This window comes from Eucyclogobius newberryi, unplaced genomic scaffold (genome assembly GCF_026437365.1).
Source record: "Eucyclogobius newberryi isolate DKJ021-1_F unplaced genomic scaffold, fEucNew1.0.hap1 SCAF_6, whole genome shotgun sequence".
In the NCBI taxonomy this organism is placed as follows: domain Eukaryota; kingdom Metazoa; phylum Chordata; class Actinopteri; order Gobiiformes; family Gobiidae; genus Eucyclogobius; species Eucyclogobius newberryi.
Window position 1 is genome coordinate 36,556,046 of NW_027316278.1, and position 17,201 is coordinate 36,573,246.

At 41.0% G+C, this 17,201-nt stretch overlaps 1 protein-coding gene across 1 annotated transcript in view; it reads left to right on the forward strand.

Annotated features, from left to right (window-relative positions):
• kntc1 (kinetochore associated 1) overlaps positions 1–17,201 on the forward strand; it is a 44,252-nt gene that overhangs the window by 10,915 nt on the left and 16,136 nt on the right. The window contains 23 exon segments of the mRNA XM_072433741.1: positions 225–368; positions 501–557; positions 630–701; positions 777–896; positions 1,511–1,654; positions 1,729–1,824; positions 3,432–3,535; positions 3,894–3,996; positions 4,063–4,197; positions 5,853–5,972; positions 6,390–6,462; positions 6,541–6,608; positions 7,450–7,751; positions 8,664–8,836; positions 9,878–9,978; positions 10,045–10,174; positions 10,246–10,302; positions 11,328–11,491; positions 12,223–12,327; positions 12,390–12,518; positions 13,031–13,147; positions 13,216–13,319; positions 14,408–14,609. Of these exon segments, the coding sequence (XP_072289842.1) occupies positions 225–368; positions 501–557; positions 630–701; positions 777–896; positions 1,511–1,654; positions 1,729–1,824; positions 3,432–3,535; positions 3,894–3,996; positions 4,063–4,197; positions 5,853–5,972; positions 6,390–6,462; positions 6,541–6,608; positions 7,450–7,751; positions 8,664–8,836; positions 9,878–9,978; positions 10,045–10,174; positions 10,246–10,302; positions 11,328–11,491; positions 12,223–12,327; positions 12,390–12,518; positions 13,031–13,147; positions 13,216–13,319; positions 14,408–14,609 (2,820 nt within the window).

Below are 17,201 nucleotides of genomic sequence, written 5' to 3' on the forward strand. Positions count from 1 at the left end.
AATCGGCCTTGATGACAAAATTACAGCAGATGGCTGTTATTCGAAATCTTTCAATCTCTATGCTCATGTAGCGGAGCTCTGTCACTCATTCCGGTTTAAGAAGAACCGCTTCAAAGTGCTCTTGGGTGAACAGGTCTAGAGGCCGAGGCCAGTGGAAACGTGGCTTTTGCACAAAGGAGTTCCTGTGGAGCCTGCCCTGAGGACTAACAGGTTGTGTTTAACAGGGACAAATGGCTGGAGACTTTGACGTGCAGAAGCTTGAAGAAGTGCTCAGTGCCATCCCTGAAGATCTGCCCTCCAAAGACCTGTGTCCCTGGTTCAAATCTGTCTTTGTCCCATTTGTGAGGAGAGTGCTCCCGTCAGGACAGGTAAATATATAGAAGAATACAATTTCATTCACAATAATTAATAACATAAACAAAGAGTGAATCCTTAATTCCTTTTTATCACTTTGCAAATTAATAGATTGTGGTGAATATTCTTTTTTCCTTGTGGATTAGAAAAACCTGGCTAGATGGCTTGAGCAGAGAGCACGGAACCTGGAGTTAACTGAAAAGGTACTGAACATGAACGAGCCATGATAAAAACATGAGGATCGTTGCTGTTCAATGTTTCTGCTCCTGTTTTAGAGCGCCTGGCCTCAGAACGGCTTGAATCTGGCTGTGCTCGGACTTCCTTCTATCTGGAGCTGGACCAAATGTGTAAGTTGAATGAAACCATCTACAAATCCTTTCAAGTCAAAGGTACATTAACTGTATTTTTTATTATGTATTTAGGATGACCACTATGGAGAAGAAGAAGTGGAAACCCTCACGTCTTTAGTGACCAAACTTTACCAACTTCTGGAACTGGATCGAAAATACAAGTGCAAACTTTCCCTGTCCGTCTTTGAGAAGGTAGTGTATTTTTGGTAACTGTGTCAGCTGACAATATGAACATGTGTTTTTTAAGATATTAAAATAGTTAAGTCCAGTTCTGATCTTGGGATATTTATAAGAAAGGATGATATTGCAATTGTTGTTTTGTAAATATGTAAAATGATCCACTATACTGCCTATTTAAGTGTCACAACTACTTCGAGGCCACTGTTGCTGTTGGGGTTTGGGCGTTACGAAAGTAAATTTAATTGAAATTGAATTTACTGCAATATGCAAAATGTACTTTTTGACAATAATAATCCTTCTGTTCTATTAAAACAAACATTTATGCCTTAATGTATTAGAAAATATGAACCTAAAACGGCTTCATAATAGAAACGGGTCCATTGACCTCACATGTTTTTATCTTTGAAAAGTGGCTAACTTTAGAAATGTTCGATCCCTACACGTGTCACTCGTAGTTTTCTTTTTCAAATAATCACAACTAGGTACAGGGATGTGGACGGGGATATGGGGTAGGTGAAAACAGGAATTTTCTGAGCATGCAAGCCTCAGTTGCAGGACAATACAGGATCAACTCAAACATGCAGGAATCAATCCAAACCTTTGATGTGTGTGGTGTGTTTTGAAAGGCTAATATCCGGAGCGTGGCCTTCTTCATGTTGGACAAAGTACCTGCTCCGGAGCTCGTGCCTCACACAGTAGAAACCTGCATTGTGCCTTATGCCCAGGAGCACCAGCTCTCTTTTGATGAGCTGCTTCTACAGTATATAAAGGTACAGATCCTAACTACACTTTAAATGTAAAAGTAGTAGATTCATGTACTTTTTATTGTCATTGTTTTCACCAGGACTTGTTAGAGCGCTGCAGCTCCCAGACGACCACGCTCTTCACAGAATGGGAGGGCAAAGCAGTGGCTGTGCTGGACTGCATGACTGACACAGATGTAAGTAGAGTAACAGATCACATGGCATTTAAGGCCTGTCGGTGGGACTGGAACCAATCACAGGGCAACATTGTGGTTTAGGCGGAAGTCAAAACAAACATGGCGCCAACGACCATATTTCAGCCTATTTTTGGAGGAATACGAACTCTTTTATTTTTCAAAAACGTGCACACAATGGCACTTTGAACATTTGTGGATGAAAAAGGGGACTGCTTTTCTGACTACTGGATTCATCACAATTTAGATTTTTCTGCTCCTTCGGCTGTTCAGTGAGAGACTTTCCAGTGTAGTGGAAAACATCTCTTAATAAAACAATAGAGCGGAGTTGTCTTGTCTCAAAAGTGAATATTTAATCCCATGGTTCAATCAGAAATAAACTCCGCTTCGTGTGGACTCGTCAGCCACTCTCATGGTGGGCCGATTCGTCCACACGTTTGTCCGATCCTACATTGCTCTCAAGTCTGTGTGTCTCCACCCAGGGACTCGCGTTCATTATATAGATTACAGGTCAGTCAGGTGGTCACATGACCCACCTCAAGTAGAGACATTTACAATTATTTACAGGCAGGTCTTACAGGCAGAAAGGTAAATGGCGCAGGTACAAGGAAACAAAGGATACAGAGGGTTACATTCTGACTGCCTGACACCTTAGAGAGACAAAAGGCCCGTCCTGGACACCCGAGGTTACTTCTATTCGAATTCTGAATTATGGGGCGGGTTAGAGGTTCAAAAGGGGGACAGAATTTTATAAAATACAGTGGGCCCCCAGTTCCATAATGATTGAAAAATACAAGGTCAATTGCAATATTATGAAGAAAATTGGAAACTACAAATTTGTCGCTGGACCAGAGTAACTCAAAAGTAACAAGAGCTGTGTAAATCACTTTTTTCTTGGAGAGAAAAAATTGTAAAACAAATGTTACTTTTTTCACTGCAAGTAGTAATGTATAGTGTAGTATTACAGTTTCAGAGTAACTTGCCCATTAATGTTCATGATGCACAAATTTTAAACCCATTTTCAGTACTATATTGTAGGCTTCGATACAGACTCATCATTTTCATTTTCAACTCCAAATATTTGAACTTTCATAACTTTCTTATAGCTTACTAACTCTGATACAGCTCAATAAATTCTAAAACTGTTCTGGAAAGGTCACATTGTGTCCTGTTTACGTGAATATTTCATCTGCAGTGATGTAGGGCTGGGCGATATGGAAAAAATGTGTGCCATTTAACAAAAATAATAATATTCAAATTTGTTTCAAAACCACATGTTTTTACTGACAGAAGATTGACTGTGGACGATTCAAAAACCCCTCCCAGATAATTGTGCATTTCACATGACGATCCAGCCCTACAGTGATGGACTAAATGCTGTGTCCTCTTCTGTAGTTTAAACCTCTGCAGTTTTTTTAAATGTGATTCTTTGCGGTAGTCTTTCAGTATTCTATTCTTTACGGAGATGCTATTATCTTGCTTGAATTCTTCCACATAATGGCATAAAACGTGGCGATATCCATGCAAGTGACTCAACCATTTCTGGCAATAAAACATTTGCATGATCACTGACACGTGCCTTATGCTGTGCGCTGTTGTGTTGTTAACAGCTGACGGTGGACGCTGTGCTGGAGATCATGCAGAAGGCTGTGGTGCCCTGGAGTAACGTGGTGGAGAAGCTGGTGCAAAAGTACCTGGAGATGGAAGGCCCAAAGTACACTCACACTCTTTAACTAATAGGAATACACGGTGACTTGAGTGTAATGAAGTGAATTGTATTCATCTATGGAAATGTTGCCACCAGAGTTTAACATTTGCGGTTGAATTTGCTCTTCCACTTTGGGGTTTATCATAATTAGGGTTGTACAATATATCGTATATATATAATAGGCGTATTTCAGTCTTTTTGTCAATTCTTGTGGACGCACAAACATAATCTTAGTATTAAAACCTAAATCACAACTTTAATGGAAATGCTGATGTTTTTCCCAAATTGTGCTGCGCTAATTAGGATATACTATATTCATGCTCACTATTTAACTCCATACATGTCATTAACTCTTTATGAATAGACAGGAGCTTCTGAAGGAGAACTACCGTTTGATGGAGATCAGGAAACTCCTGCGTGGCTATGGCATCCCCAACTTCAACCTGACCAACAACAGCCAGCTCATGGTACTTGACTGACTTGTAACTGTTGTTCCCCATATAATCATAATGTTTACCATTTGTCTTTTGTAGACTCTAATCAGATACATCTTGAAGCAAAACCTGCCGTCTTCTTTAGAGGATGCCCTGACTTTAGCTGAAGCCTACAAACTGCCCACGTCACAGATCGTCTGCCTGCATCTCATCCAGCTCATCGGACAGGGCAAGGTACGGGGAAACCTCACAAACAAGCGGGACCGTTGAGCTCAGGGGTCGGCAACCTTTGATGTTCAAAGAGCCAAATCTGACCAAAAAAAACAAAATGCAAATCTGTCTGGCGCCGCAAAAAAATAAAAGCCTTATATAAGCCTTATAAGAAGGGAACACAGGCTGTAAGTGTATATTAGTTATATAAGCCTACTATCAAAATAACAAGGCTCCTGATTAAATGTTTATTTTCCCTGCAGCGCACGAGGTACCACGTAACTACTCTGCTATACGTTTTTTAACTTTTTAAACTTATAGCTTCCACAGTCTTTTTTGGCCCTACCCAAGAAAATAAAGTCCGGATCAGATGAACAGGTGATACGATGTTGATGTATTATATTTTGTTGCATTGATGAAAATATAGAAATACAATTAAGAAATCAGATTTTTGGTGTCATTTTTATTTTGAGGTTTAGAAGAAGAAGAAAAAACGCAGTCCACTTCAAACCTTAATATCTTATCTCCCGTATCTGGGCAACAATGGAATTGAACACAGCCTGCAATTATATATTTGATCATTTCTTCAAAGTTCACATACCTGCATAACAGAGCTGCCTGTTCAATATCGATCACGTCACACGACTCATTACAGACACGTGACTTGAGTATGTTCGAGTTGAACTATGTTCAGAGCACAGATACGGGGGGCAAAGCACAGACACGGGGGTGCGGTGTGTGGGCCGATAGCGCCGTGATAGACACTGTGGCTACCGCGAGGATCAGAACACTTGCCCCTGGCTTACTCTCGACTCAGACGGATTTCATCAAGAAAAACCAGCCAGAAGAGTATTAAGAGTTCTGAAAAGCACATTATGGCCTTACTTTATGACACTGTTTCACATTCATTTAATACGCGCTTTGCTTATTTGTTTACATGCCTGCTGGGTATTTTTATTTAATTCAAATTTTGCACTATTATTTCTTATTTAAGCTAACTCAAAAAAGGTGCACTGTTCAACTTTTTTATGTTGCATTTGTGCATTTTTTAAAATGCGTTATGAAAGTATCAGATCGGGACTCTGTATTGGCAGTTAAAATCAGATGACTGGGAATCGGATCGAGGCCAAAAAAACCTGATCGGGACATCTCTAATTTTAATGTCCCTTTCCTTCACTGGTTTTGCGGCGAATCCTTCATGTCATCCTGGAAACTTTCCAAATGTCTCTCTTTGTTATTTGACATCTTGAAATGACAAAGCAAACATGCTGGAAATCCTTCTGCATTGGCAATGAAAGCAAAAGATTCGGTCCATTCTTCCTTGAATCCTCATTTCTTCCATTACGGTTTGTTTACAACTGGCACCTGCGGCACCCATGTGCGCTACGCTGAAACGAGCATCGCAGTCCATGATGCAAATCTTCGTTGACAGAAATGTTTAAATTAAATATTTATTACAAAAAAATTTACAGCATTGGAAAACATTAAGAATATTTGCGTCATGTTTGTCCTCCTCCAGAAACCAAATATATCCCCCATTTAGTTCAGTTTTCATACATTTGAAAAAGCTCCAGCGAGCCACAAGGAGGGTGCAAAAGAGCCGCATGCGGCTCCGGAGCCGCAGGTTGCCGACCCCTGGTTGAGCTTAATCCAAGTGAAACCGTATTTGTGTGTTCCAGAGGGAGGAGTGCATGACGGTGCTGAAGACGCTGGGCTCTGCAGAGGCGGCGTGCGTGATCGAGCGCCTCACCACATGGGCCCGGCTGCACCTGGAGGACACGGAGCATCTGTCAGACGAGGTGAGCACTTACACTCAGGGGGAAGTGCGTTTCTTATCCATGTTGGTCCTCTTCATTCGTACAGGGCATGAAGAGTTTGTATCATGCATGAATCAGAAGACATAAGAAACCGAATCGGATCATACAGGATTTTAGTTCCAAAATGAGCAAGGTGTTTACTTGTTAGCAAGAGACTGATTACCTTTATAATAGTGTAAAAAAAAAAATTATGATGTATAGTAAGATAATGGTTTAAAACAAAAACTATTGAAGACAGAAAAAGCGAAAACATGGTCAAATGAAGTTGAAGCACATAAATAACACCTTCGTTATAATAGCAAAATATACAGAGGCATTCAATAAATGCAAAATCACTCGCCACTAGGGCTGTGCTAAGATATTAAAAATAATATGTGTGTGTTTTGTGCTCTTTGACAGCATAAGAAAGAGCAGATGTCTGTTGCCCAGGTGATGGTGGAAGCTCTGAAATACCTGCAGATCATACAAAGAAGTACGTTCACTGCTCCATCAGAGTATCCATGCAATCATCTCATGTTTGCTCAGTGTAATGACTCCTGTGCGTATGCAGATGATGGCTTCAAAAGCATGGAGTGTGAGAACAACCTCGAGATGTTCCAGGCCATTTCACACCTGCAGGTACACACATCTACACAGCCATGTAACTGTGTTTTACATGGGTTTGTATGCAGTTTAACTCGGGTGGTAGAAGTACTTGAGTGTCTGTGTGCAAGTTTGAATGAAATGTCTTAAACGGTATCATTGTCTCTCCACAACCACATCAAATTGGGACTATACCAGGAACTACACTTACACTTTGCCATGACTAAACCAGGTCCAGAACAGGACCAAACCAAGTCTACATCAGAACTAAATCCTGGTATGATTTGCTTTTCCCTGACGTTGGGGACTTTGGATCCTCGTGAGTGATCTTGAAGCAGCTGCTCTCATGTGTGCCTCTCGTGAAGCCATAAAGTTAAACTCACATTTATGACACCCACTCTACAAAACTTCTAGTTTGAAGCATTCTCTAAGAAAGTGTGTCACTGTGTCAAAGCGGTGAAGCAGCTGCATGTTGCATGATACAGTAAACATGACACAAACTTCTAGCTCTGTAGGGGGTAAGATTTGCATGGTCAACTTTTCTGTATACTGTACTGTGTAATATAAAATTAAATTTATATATTTTAGCCAAGTAGTCAAAATTTGTTGCTAGGGATGGGACAAGATCTGGCATCTTTTTTTACATGAATTGGCACTAATCATAACAATAATTTGGTACAACGACAGATTTTACACTAAATAATTTATAAATAATAAGGTGTGATATTTTGGTGTTCAATAAAAATGCTAAATAAAAATGATTGAAAATGAAACCAAAACCCTATCTTAAACCAATCTAGTTTCTCTCGTCTCATTGAATCTTCTTGGATTCTGTGCCTGATCTCACCCCTGCATTATTCATGCCACTTTTTTCTAGGAGGACTTTGATGTTTTCTTTACCCCAACTAAATATGAAGACCCCCAGATCCGCAAGCAGATCCAGGAGCACCACATTACGGCGTATGAAAACACCCGTGGGCGTCGCTCCTCCAAATCTAAGCAAGAGAGCACCCCAGTGATGGCCAACGACCCTGACGGCAAAACCAAGACCATCTCCACAGAGGCAGGGCTGCGGCGCCTGGGGAGGCAGCTGCAGCGCACGGAGCAGGAGTTGTGGTCCGACCTGGCCCGCCGAGCTTTGGGAGTAGGAAAAGTGGACAAGGCCCTGAAGATTCTCAGGTCTCTTTGGATCTTCTAAGGACCTTTCCATAAGGCGGAAATTATTACAATGAAATAATGGAATGCCATTTTGGGCAAATGGTTTTAGTTGTAGACTAGTTAGGAGCCCATTCTGCTGTCTCATGGAATATTTGGATTGAGACTATTGGTGGACAGGTATATTGGACCAGTATCAATATCGTAGTGATGGTAATAGTGATCTGGGAAAACAGAGAAACAGTTCCATAGATGAAGGCTTTCTTCTGCTTTTAAATAACATTAGCACTGAGATTTTGGTAAACCCAGACGTATTCTCAGGGGAAGTTATTACATTGTTGGATGCACTGTGATTATCCACTCGTGACTCGTCTGTTGCATAATCTTTAGATGGATAGTTAGAAGAAATCTAAAGTGGTCCAAAGCAGTGCGTGCGGTCACTCTCATGCCCCGGAGCACAGCAGGCGCAAGGTCAAGGGGACGTGCAGCTCTGCAGAAAGAAAATATATACTAAAGTAGTCTATTTTTCCCCCTGCAGCGGACTGGAAGGGTTTATATGTAATAACACAAGTACTTCTCAGTTATGTGGCAAACCCCGTATTCAGTGTAAACGAGGCATTCATTAAAGTCGAGGAAAGTTACAGAATTTATTTCATAAAATATCGTATTTTTCCGGACTTTAAGTCACCGGAGTATAAGTCGCACCAGCCAAAACATGCATAATAGAGAAGAAGAAAAACATATAAGTTGCACTGGAGTATGAAATGCGGTTGCAAGTGTGAAAATAAGAAATAATATCACATAAGTCGCTGCGGAGTATAAGTATAAATATAAGTATAAGTCGCACCCCGGCCAAAACTATGAAAAAAGGTGTGACTTATAGTCCGGAAAATACGCTATATATATTTTAAAATACTCAATTTTGTCTTTGTTCAGCGAGCTTTACGAGCACCACTGTAACACCTGCACTGGGAAGGTCCTGTTCACTGCGGCCAAGACCCTGTGCCAGATGCTGGAGGCGGACGTCCCCATGGTGCTCCATGAAGGCATGGACCTGCCCGCGGTCATCCACAGTCTGGCCTGCCAGGCTCTCACTGTGTGTCATTCAGGTAATGCACTTCCATACGCTCTCATGACACTCAAATCTACAAGGAAACAAAGCAGTGACTTACCAGTCATTTCAAATGCACAAGATTTACTAGGCCTGATTTGGCCTCCAAATCACTGAACGCATTCAGAACCAGTGTTAGTAAGACTTTTCTCCAGCTCAAAGCACCAAAACAGACACACGTCAACTGTACAGTCACACGTCAACTGTATAGTCACACAAACACAGGACAGTCACCTTTGTGCAGCCGACAAGGACGAACAGGGCATTTACCAAGCCCACGCTGATGTCAGAACATGACACACATGCACACTACATGACACACATGCACACTACATGACACACATGCACACTACATGACACACATGCACACTACATGACACACATGCACACTACATGACACACATGCACACTACATGACACACATGAACACTACATGACACACATGCACACTACACGTCACATGCACTTGTAAAACCCCAGGTGAACTGCACTTGTGAGGAAGAATATAACTTTTTTCTTCCTCACATTTCCTTGAGGAAATAATATTCAGAAAAATGACAAGTTCCTTTACACTGACAGTAACTATGACAGCGTTGTATCAAATCAAAAAGTCATTAGATGACTCATTACTGATAAAAAAATAAGGCTGTTAATAGCACAATAAACTATATAACGGTGTAACTATGTTCCTGTAAATGTCTTGGTTGACTCGGTTTAAAAACTGAATAAATGTGAAATCTGACGCACAGATATATCACTTCATACCCCTGTTTAGGCTGTCCAAAGAGTTAATTAAATGTCTTCGTTTGTTTTTAGAAAGACGCCCATTTGTTTTTCCCAAATTATGACTTAAACTGTTTCTTTTTCAATGTTTTGTATGTGAATTATAATAGTAACGTGTGAGAGTGACCGAGAGTGCTGCTGTACCCGTGCTGTAGGCGCCCGTGGGTAAAGCTAAACCCCACCACAAAAACAGAATAAAACGGCAGTAATACAATGTTTTGGCTGTACATAGTCCACCCGTGTTTTTCAATTCCAGACTTGCTGTTGGACTGCCTAGAGCTCTGCAGATGCACCAGAGTTGCCATGGACGTGTATCATCAGTGTCAGCTTTCAGACAACTACGGCTTCATTGGAAAGGTATGCATCTGCTCTCTTTTTTTCTTTTTTCCATTTACATATGCATCTCTGAACTTTTTTCCCCAGGATTTAACGGAGACTGAGAAAGATCCAAGCTTCCAGGATGTCTTCAACGAGGACTGCATAGTTCTGGACCCAGTGTCTGTGCTGCCGGTTCAGTACGAGATCACAAACTGCTTATTGCCTATTTCACATGGTAGGATAATAGGACACAGCATTTTTGTACCCATTGTCGACCAGTCAGTCACTTTGTGTTCCTCCTCATAGATGTCACATTATATCCACTGGACTGCTCCTGTTTGTCCCACTGCTCATTCGAGGACGGTAGGTTTCTGGACACTGCCCTTCATTTGTCCAAGTATAAACAACAACGGCTGATAGTTAATAGGAAAAAACAATTCCTATCACACATTTTTTTGTACCTCAATTATACTTTTTAATCTTGAGGCCAATCTCAGCAATTCCCATAAAGATGTTTGGTAATGCATAATTTGTGTCGCTATGAGACGTGGCTAAAGCTAGAGTAAACGGGAAGTTACTTTTGGATTACCCTCAAGCTTTTTCTGCATTTATTTTACTTCTCTGCAAAGCCTCTACGCTCCGTTTGAGTCCTTCTTATTGTAATTGGGTTTGGATAATGTTGCATTGATGTGCTGTGCATCAGTAAACAGGAACAGCTTTTTCAACATAAGTTAACATCTGTGGAATTATAGAGGTTTATCACGAGCTCAAGTCAGCGTTAGGTGAAAACAAGATGACAAAAAGCAGGGAGCAGAACAAGAGCCTACTACTCCCCGGGGTCCACGTTTGCTCGCTTAGATAAACCAATGGGGGTCACTTAAGACAATGGAGACAATTTCAAACTGATCCACACCAAAGTGAACCAGTGGAAATGTGGCTTATGTCTATTGTGCACCGATCGTCCTGGTTAAATCACTGCTGGACAACAGTTGGTCTACTTCTTGAAGTCAGAAACCCTCTGACAGTACAACATAAAGTTACACATCTCCATGGATTTCTTGAAGGCTGTAGTTTCATGTTGCATTACAGTGTTCTCGCTGGGCTGAGGTTGAAGGATCTTAAGATCACCGTGCGAGCGCTCTGGTGCTTTTCGCGGTGACCAGCCGGAGCATGGCGGCATCTTTTGGGCATGGCGGTGACCAGCCGGAGCATGGCGGTGACCAGCCGGAGCATGGCGGTGACCAGCCGGAGCATGGCGGTGACCAGCCGGAGCATGGCGGTGACCAGCCGAAGCATGGCAGCCCGCCATTCCAAAACCCCTCAGCGAGAACACTGCATTAGAAACTGTCCTATGCTCGGTCTTAGCTGTTGTTTCTGTCTCTGTGTAGGCTCCAACTACCTGGCCCCGCTTCTGAGCCCTCTGAGTTCCATGCTGCAGATGCTCCAGGAGTGTAGTCAGCTGGAGCTGGCCCTCAGGGTGCTGGTCAACTCCTATGGCAGCAGCCTGCAGCACTGCACCTCCAATGTCATGGACGTGCGGCTTGCTGTACAGGTGAGATCCAGTCGTATAGAGACAACGTTACATTCTTTAGTCTCTTCAAATTGACTTCAATCACAGTTAACGTTATATTATATAACAAACAGATGGACTAAAGAGACTCAGGCAGATGCAAAGCTTATCAACACCTACCACACTCGTCAGTAAAAAGTATTATGACTAGAAGAGAGGCAAAACTAGACTCATTTAATTTACGGCTATATATTTCAATCAAAGAAGAGTACCGGTACAATCTTTTTTATTAGCGAAAGAACTCTGGGTTTGTAGAACAGAACAAAGTTGGACATAAAACACAAAGACTCTTTTACTATTTTTCTTAGTCTTGGTATTCCATAACTTAACTTCATAACATAAGAATATTGTATTTGTACAGAGAGCTGCTTCCTGGAGCTGGCCTGAGTTATTATGAAGGTTTTATACAAAAGGCCATTAGAGGGTGATAGTCCTGTAGTTTGTAAGAAGCTCAAAATATTTTGGCTCATGGTACCCTGGTTACGATGATTGAACTGAGGATTTCCCCTACCTTCTGCTTGTGTACATATCCAGGTTTATTTTTAAATTGACATTTTCTTATTTTCTTACATTGACTTATTTCATTTATCAAGTGACTTGAAAAGCAACAACATCTTGAGTAAATAATAATTGTACCGTTTGTTAAAGGGGAGTGAGCTCGTGGTCCTGATTTATAAAATATGTTCTTTTTCTTCTTCTGTGTTCTTTTTCAGCTGTATGACAAGCAAGACCTGAGAAAATCCAATATGTGCTTGAAAGAAATTAGGAAAATGACCATATCCTCCTTGAATGTGGTCGTACTGGCTCTGTTGAATAAGGTTAGTCAGAATTGTTTTTCTGTTGGTTTCCAGCACATTTCTGCATCTGTTCTACATTGCAGGTGTTCAACTGGAGGGTGGTGGACCGTGATTTGGCCATCGGCCTCTGTACACTGCTCTCTGAAGCCGATGTCTTTAAAATCCTGTGGAAAGTCATTGACAACACCTGGCAGAATTATGACAAGATTTTGGTAGGGATTAATCTAATGTCATTCAGTTTTTGTAAAGATTAAAAGGATTAAGGGCTGCAATGATTAATCGACTGATTGTGTTAATCGTCATTTTTATCTGGACTAGACAAACTCTAAAACATGCCAAAATACTTTTTATAACATCATAAAAGCATTATTAAATCTACATGTCAAAAAAGAATCAACGATTTCTAGATTTCATCTATTGATCAATATTCTCAATCTAAACCCTTCAGTCAGCATATTTGAACCTTTCTTTTGTTGATAATGCATTTGAAAAGTCTCAATGTACAGTATAAATAATAATTTGACTAAAATAATTGTTAGTTGAAGATCTAATTAAGAATATATGTATAAATTGTTGCGCTGCATTGTAGAAAACATGGATATACCATAATAAATTGCATGTTGGGTTAAACCATAACCTCAGATTTGGATAGTGTTATGTCCTCACAGACTATATGGAGTAGCAACAGTAACTGCTGCTGATATTTTCCATGTGTTCATTCTAGGCTGTGGCTAAAGTTGGAGCCAACCTGTGCTGCCTGTACGCTCAGGCTGAGGAGAAGGGCAAATTTCTGTCCATCATCACTGATGCTGAGTGGGGCATCAAGCTCAGCAAACTCGAGGTAAGTCCTTTCCTGGAGCTCTCTGTCGCTCTCTTGCTTTCTCTCAAACCCGCTCTGTCGTTCCTCAGATCTCCATGCAGCCAGTGTTCCGTCAGGAGGACAAGAGCCAGCTCATCCCAGTCCTGGTGAAGAACAGTAAAATCACCCCGGATGTCATCCTCCAGTACTGCAGGTAGCATTCATCCTGGGGCAAAGTATACTACCATAGTGTGTTAGCATAATCCCATTGTACTGGTTAAGAATTAATAGCTGCAAAAATGTTGTATATATTTCATCCATTTGTACCAACGTTTTAGATTAACTGGCTCCTCTTTTGCCAACTTCAGCGCTGTCAATGTGGCCATGCCACATCATTTTAAAGCTCAGAACCTCTTGGGTCCCGAGTTTGTTTGACACGCAAGTATTTTTGAAGTCTGCAGATCGTGCTGTCCAAAGACATGAAGACATAATAACTTTCGAACGTCAAGACTTCAGTTCCGTCAAGATGTCATACCTTATTTTAAAGACCGAAACTTCTTTTACATGTGATTCGACCATATATGATGTAGATACTCTGGTAAGTACGGTGTTAACATATTTATCAAAAGCTAATGGAGGTAGCCTGAGTCAAAGTTCAGGGGTCACAGTGCACAGTTGTAGAACCACAGTTTTTAATTTTTCAAGGATTCTTTTGGCCTGTAGGCTTTGACAGGACACTGCAGCATGAAATGGGGATGAGACGAATGATTGACATGCAGCACATGGCACATATGGACCACGAGCGGCACTATGTCCTTTTTTGGTTTATTGTCAAATGATTTGCTGTTGCAGAGTTACTGCAATGGATTTTCCCCATTGTGTTTATTAAAGTAACCATGCAACATGTTTATCAGTTAATTTGTTAATTAACCCATGTTAATGTGGTTGTTCATGCTAAATAGCATGGAAATAACAACAATAAAAACATGGTAAATTTTGTTTGATTAATTATAATTGGTATTTACAAGTCCCTCACTTTTTTTTTTTTACTTTTTGGCTCCAAAAATCCATATCGGTCCGGCCCTAATTTTTATATACTTGGCTTTAACCATTTATGGCTTAAAAATGACACTGCTTTCTCAGTCAGAATGGATTTGAGTTTAGATTAAGGTAAACAATCTCTCTCCACTTCATTCACTTGGCTTCATTTAGACCAAAGCCCTTCATCTGATACTGTCGCAGGCTGAAGCGTCTGAACCTGTCTCCGTAATGTTCTTCTCATAGTTGTACTGTTGTGTGCAGCACGTATGGCCTGGACCAGGACAGTTTGATTAACCAGTACATCACCACTCTGCTGCTGCTTCAAGAGGAGGAGGAGGAGGGCCCCGGGGACACAGAGCACAGTCTGTGCCACAGCCAGGCCCTGGAGAAAGTCCTGCAGATCATCACCAAGCTCCGCAGCACCAGCGAGCTCAAATACAGTCTGTGTACAGCTGTCTTCAAGGTCAGCAGCAGGACTCACAAGCATTCACCACTTTTAATCCACAGGACGAGGCCAACGATACCAAAAATAACAAAAGCCAGTATTGAAACTAGCTACTCTTTTGAGCAAGTATCAATACTTAAATCTTTACAGGACAAGATGAGACCTTTCCTGGACAGTTTAAGAATGATCTTGAGCTTTATCAGAATCAATAAAAGTCTTTAATGAATTAAGTGCTTATTTTGTCTAAAACATTCACCCAAGAGTTTTAATTAGACTGCCCCAAATTAATTGTATGTTTCCTGTAACTCAACCAAGATTTTTCAAGTAGGTAGGTCATTTTTTTTTTTTTTTTTTTTACTTTGAAGGCTTAAAAAAATCTAAATGAATTGCATGTTTTCTGTAACCCTACCAACCCTACTGCGTTGTTGTAGATGTCTTTATCTCCTTTGATGGTGACAATGAGTCGAGAAGGATATATCAGGCCGTAGCGAATATCGGTCACTTTTATTTTTGCTGATAATACCAGCAAGTTATACATCATTTTAAAGATTATTTTCTCAACAAAATGAATATTTCATTGATTTAAATGTAATGATACGCCCCAATATGCAATTACCAATAGTTTGTCATAAATTCTCAACTTTTCATCAACATTTCTTAAGGGATCATCTCAAAATGGGTTGAAGCTGAAAAGACTTAATTTTTTTCGTCTCTCTCTGGAGAGACCAAAAGACTTAAGACTGGCTTCACATAAAATTTTACACGTTGATAAAACGATAGTAGCTTGATGGACCCTGCTCACCTCTAGTGAACATCCCTGAACATCCTTTAGTAAGTTTATATTTAGAAGTTATGAACTCTCCAAATAATGTCACCTGTTGCACATGTTTGTTTACTCAATCCACACGGGCCCTAGGGGCCCTACGATCATCCCATTCAACCGAAACTGTGAGATGACCACATTGAGAGGATGAGAGAGTGAGAAACTAATGTTTCTTGTCAAAACCTGTAGTTGTCAATTGCCTGCATTTAGACCTTAGACATGTCAGAATGACAGAAGCAGAACACGCGCTTTCATCTCAGTGAGAATCTCATGTCTTCTGTGATTGGCCGTAACCTCATGCGGGTTTATTTTGTTTCCTTCTTCCAGTCAGTGCGTAGCACGTTACTAGAGCCAAATCTCTTGATCATTTGCTGCGCCGCGTCTTGCCGCAAAAAAGCGTTTTCAACTTTTCTGCACCAGCCGCGTTGGCAACGGCGAGTTTTTTAGCATTACAAAACAATTACTGCCACAACGATGTATTGAAGCTTCAAAGCAACAAAAAGAAGAAATGTAGGTTCAACCCAGCCCAGATGTAGAACAAGTAGAGAGCCACATCCATGCCATAAGTGGGCCAGATCTGACCACATGTATATTATAGGTGGGCCAGCTTTGGAACACATTCAGATGTTCAGGGCTACTTCTGGTTAACAGTTGGCGTTGGTTGGTTCACATGTGGGCTTTATATGGTAACCGAATGTGGGCCGCATTAGTGCCGTACATCCATACGGTATGTCAGCCGCATCAAAGTGTACGATGTGGGCCTCAACTGGGCCGCAATAATTTTGCTATCTGGGATACAGCACTCCTGACGCACACAATACTTACGAAGAAAATAGAACTGTCAATAACCCGCAGGTGCCCACGTTGTAACATGAGATATTTACACATAAATAAACGCTGTAGTGATACGTCTTTTGAACCGGGGCTCGTGGCGCACCTGCGGTCCGCTGCACTGCGGGACTAATTAGACTAATTTCTCAGTGAATAGGAGTTGGATTGTAATAAAACACACAGTATTTTGAAGTTTAACAAACAAAGAACAAATCACAACTGTCCCTTCTGTCCCCGCTGTCCTTGATTACTCTGTGTGAGCGTATTTATCTGTGTCTTCACATCTGGATCATCTGCTCCTGCCGCTAACTTTACCTGACTCTCCTAAGTGCGTACTTATCGAGTGAGTCTTATGTTGTGACATGAGATATTAACACAGAAATATGGTCCAGAGTAATGATGCACATGTTGTCTTTTGACTCGTGAGTCAGGTCAAGAAAGTTTCATTTACACAATAGTGACACAGTGTCTTTTGAACGCGCCCGCAGTCCGCGCTGCGCTGTGGGACTAATTAGACTAATATCTCAGTGAATATGAGTCTGATTGTAATAAAACACAAAGCGTTTTGAAACTAAAGATATAGAGAACACGAGTTACATAACGTGTCCCCTGGACAGTGCTTCTACTGTCCACTAGTCTTCTACAGTGTGTCAAACGCGTGCGCTTCCTTATAGATTGCCCCCGGTGGCCGTTTGGTAATTAGATTAGATTAGGTCTAATATTAGATATTAATTAATAGGTTTATGATGAATAAAATTTTAGGTGTTAAGATGTTCTGAAACTGCATGTGCCAAAGGGTTTGTGAGAGCGAGGAACTACCACATATAAAATATCAAATTACCCAAAATAAACATGCACTATTTCGACTAAAAAGGTTAAATTAGATTACCAAAATACACAAATCTTTTTTGGGAGGGGTCACAAGCTAAATGTGATGACATGCTGTTTTTGCTTAA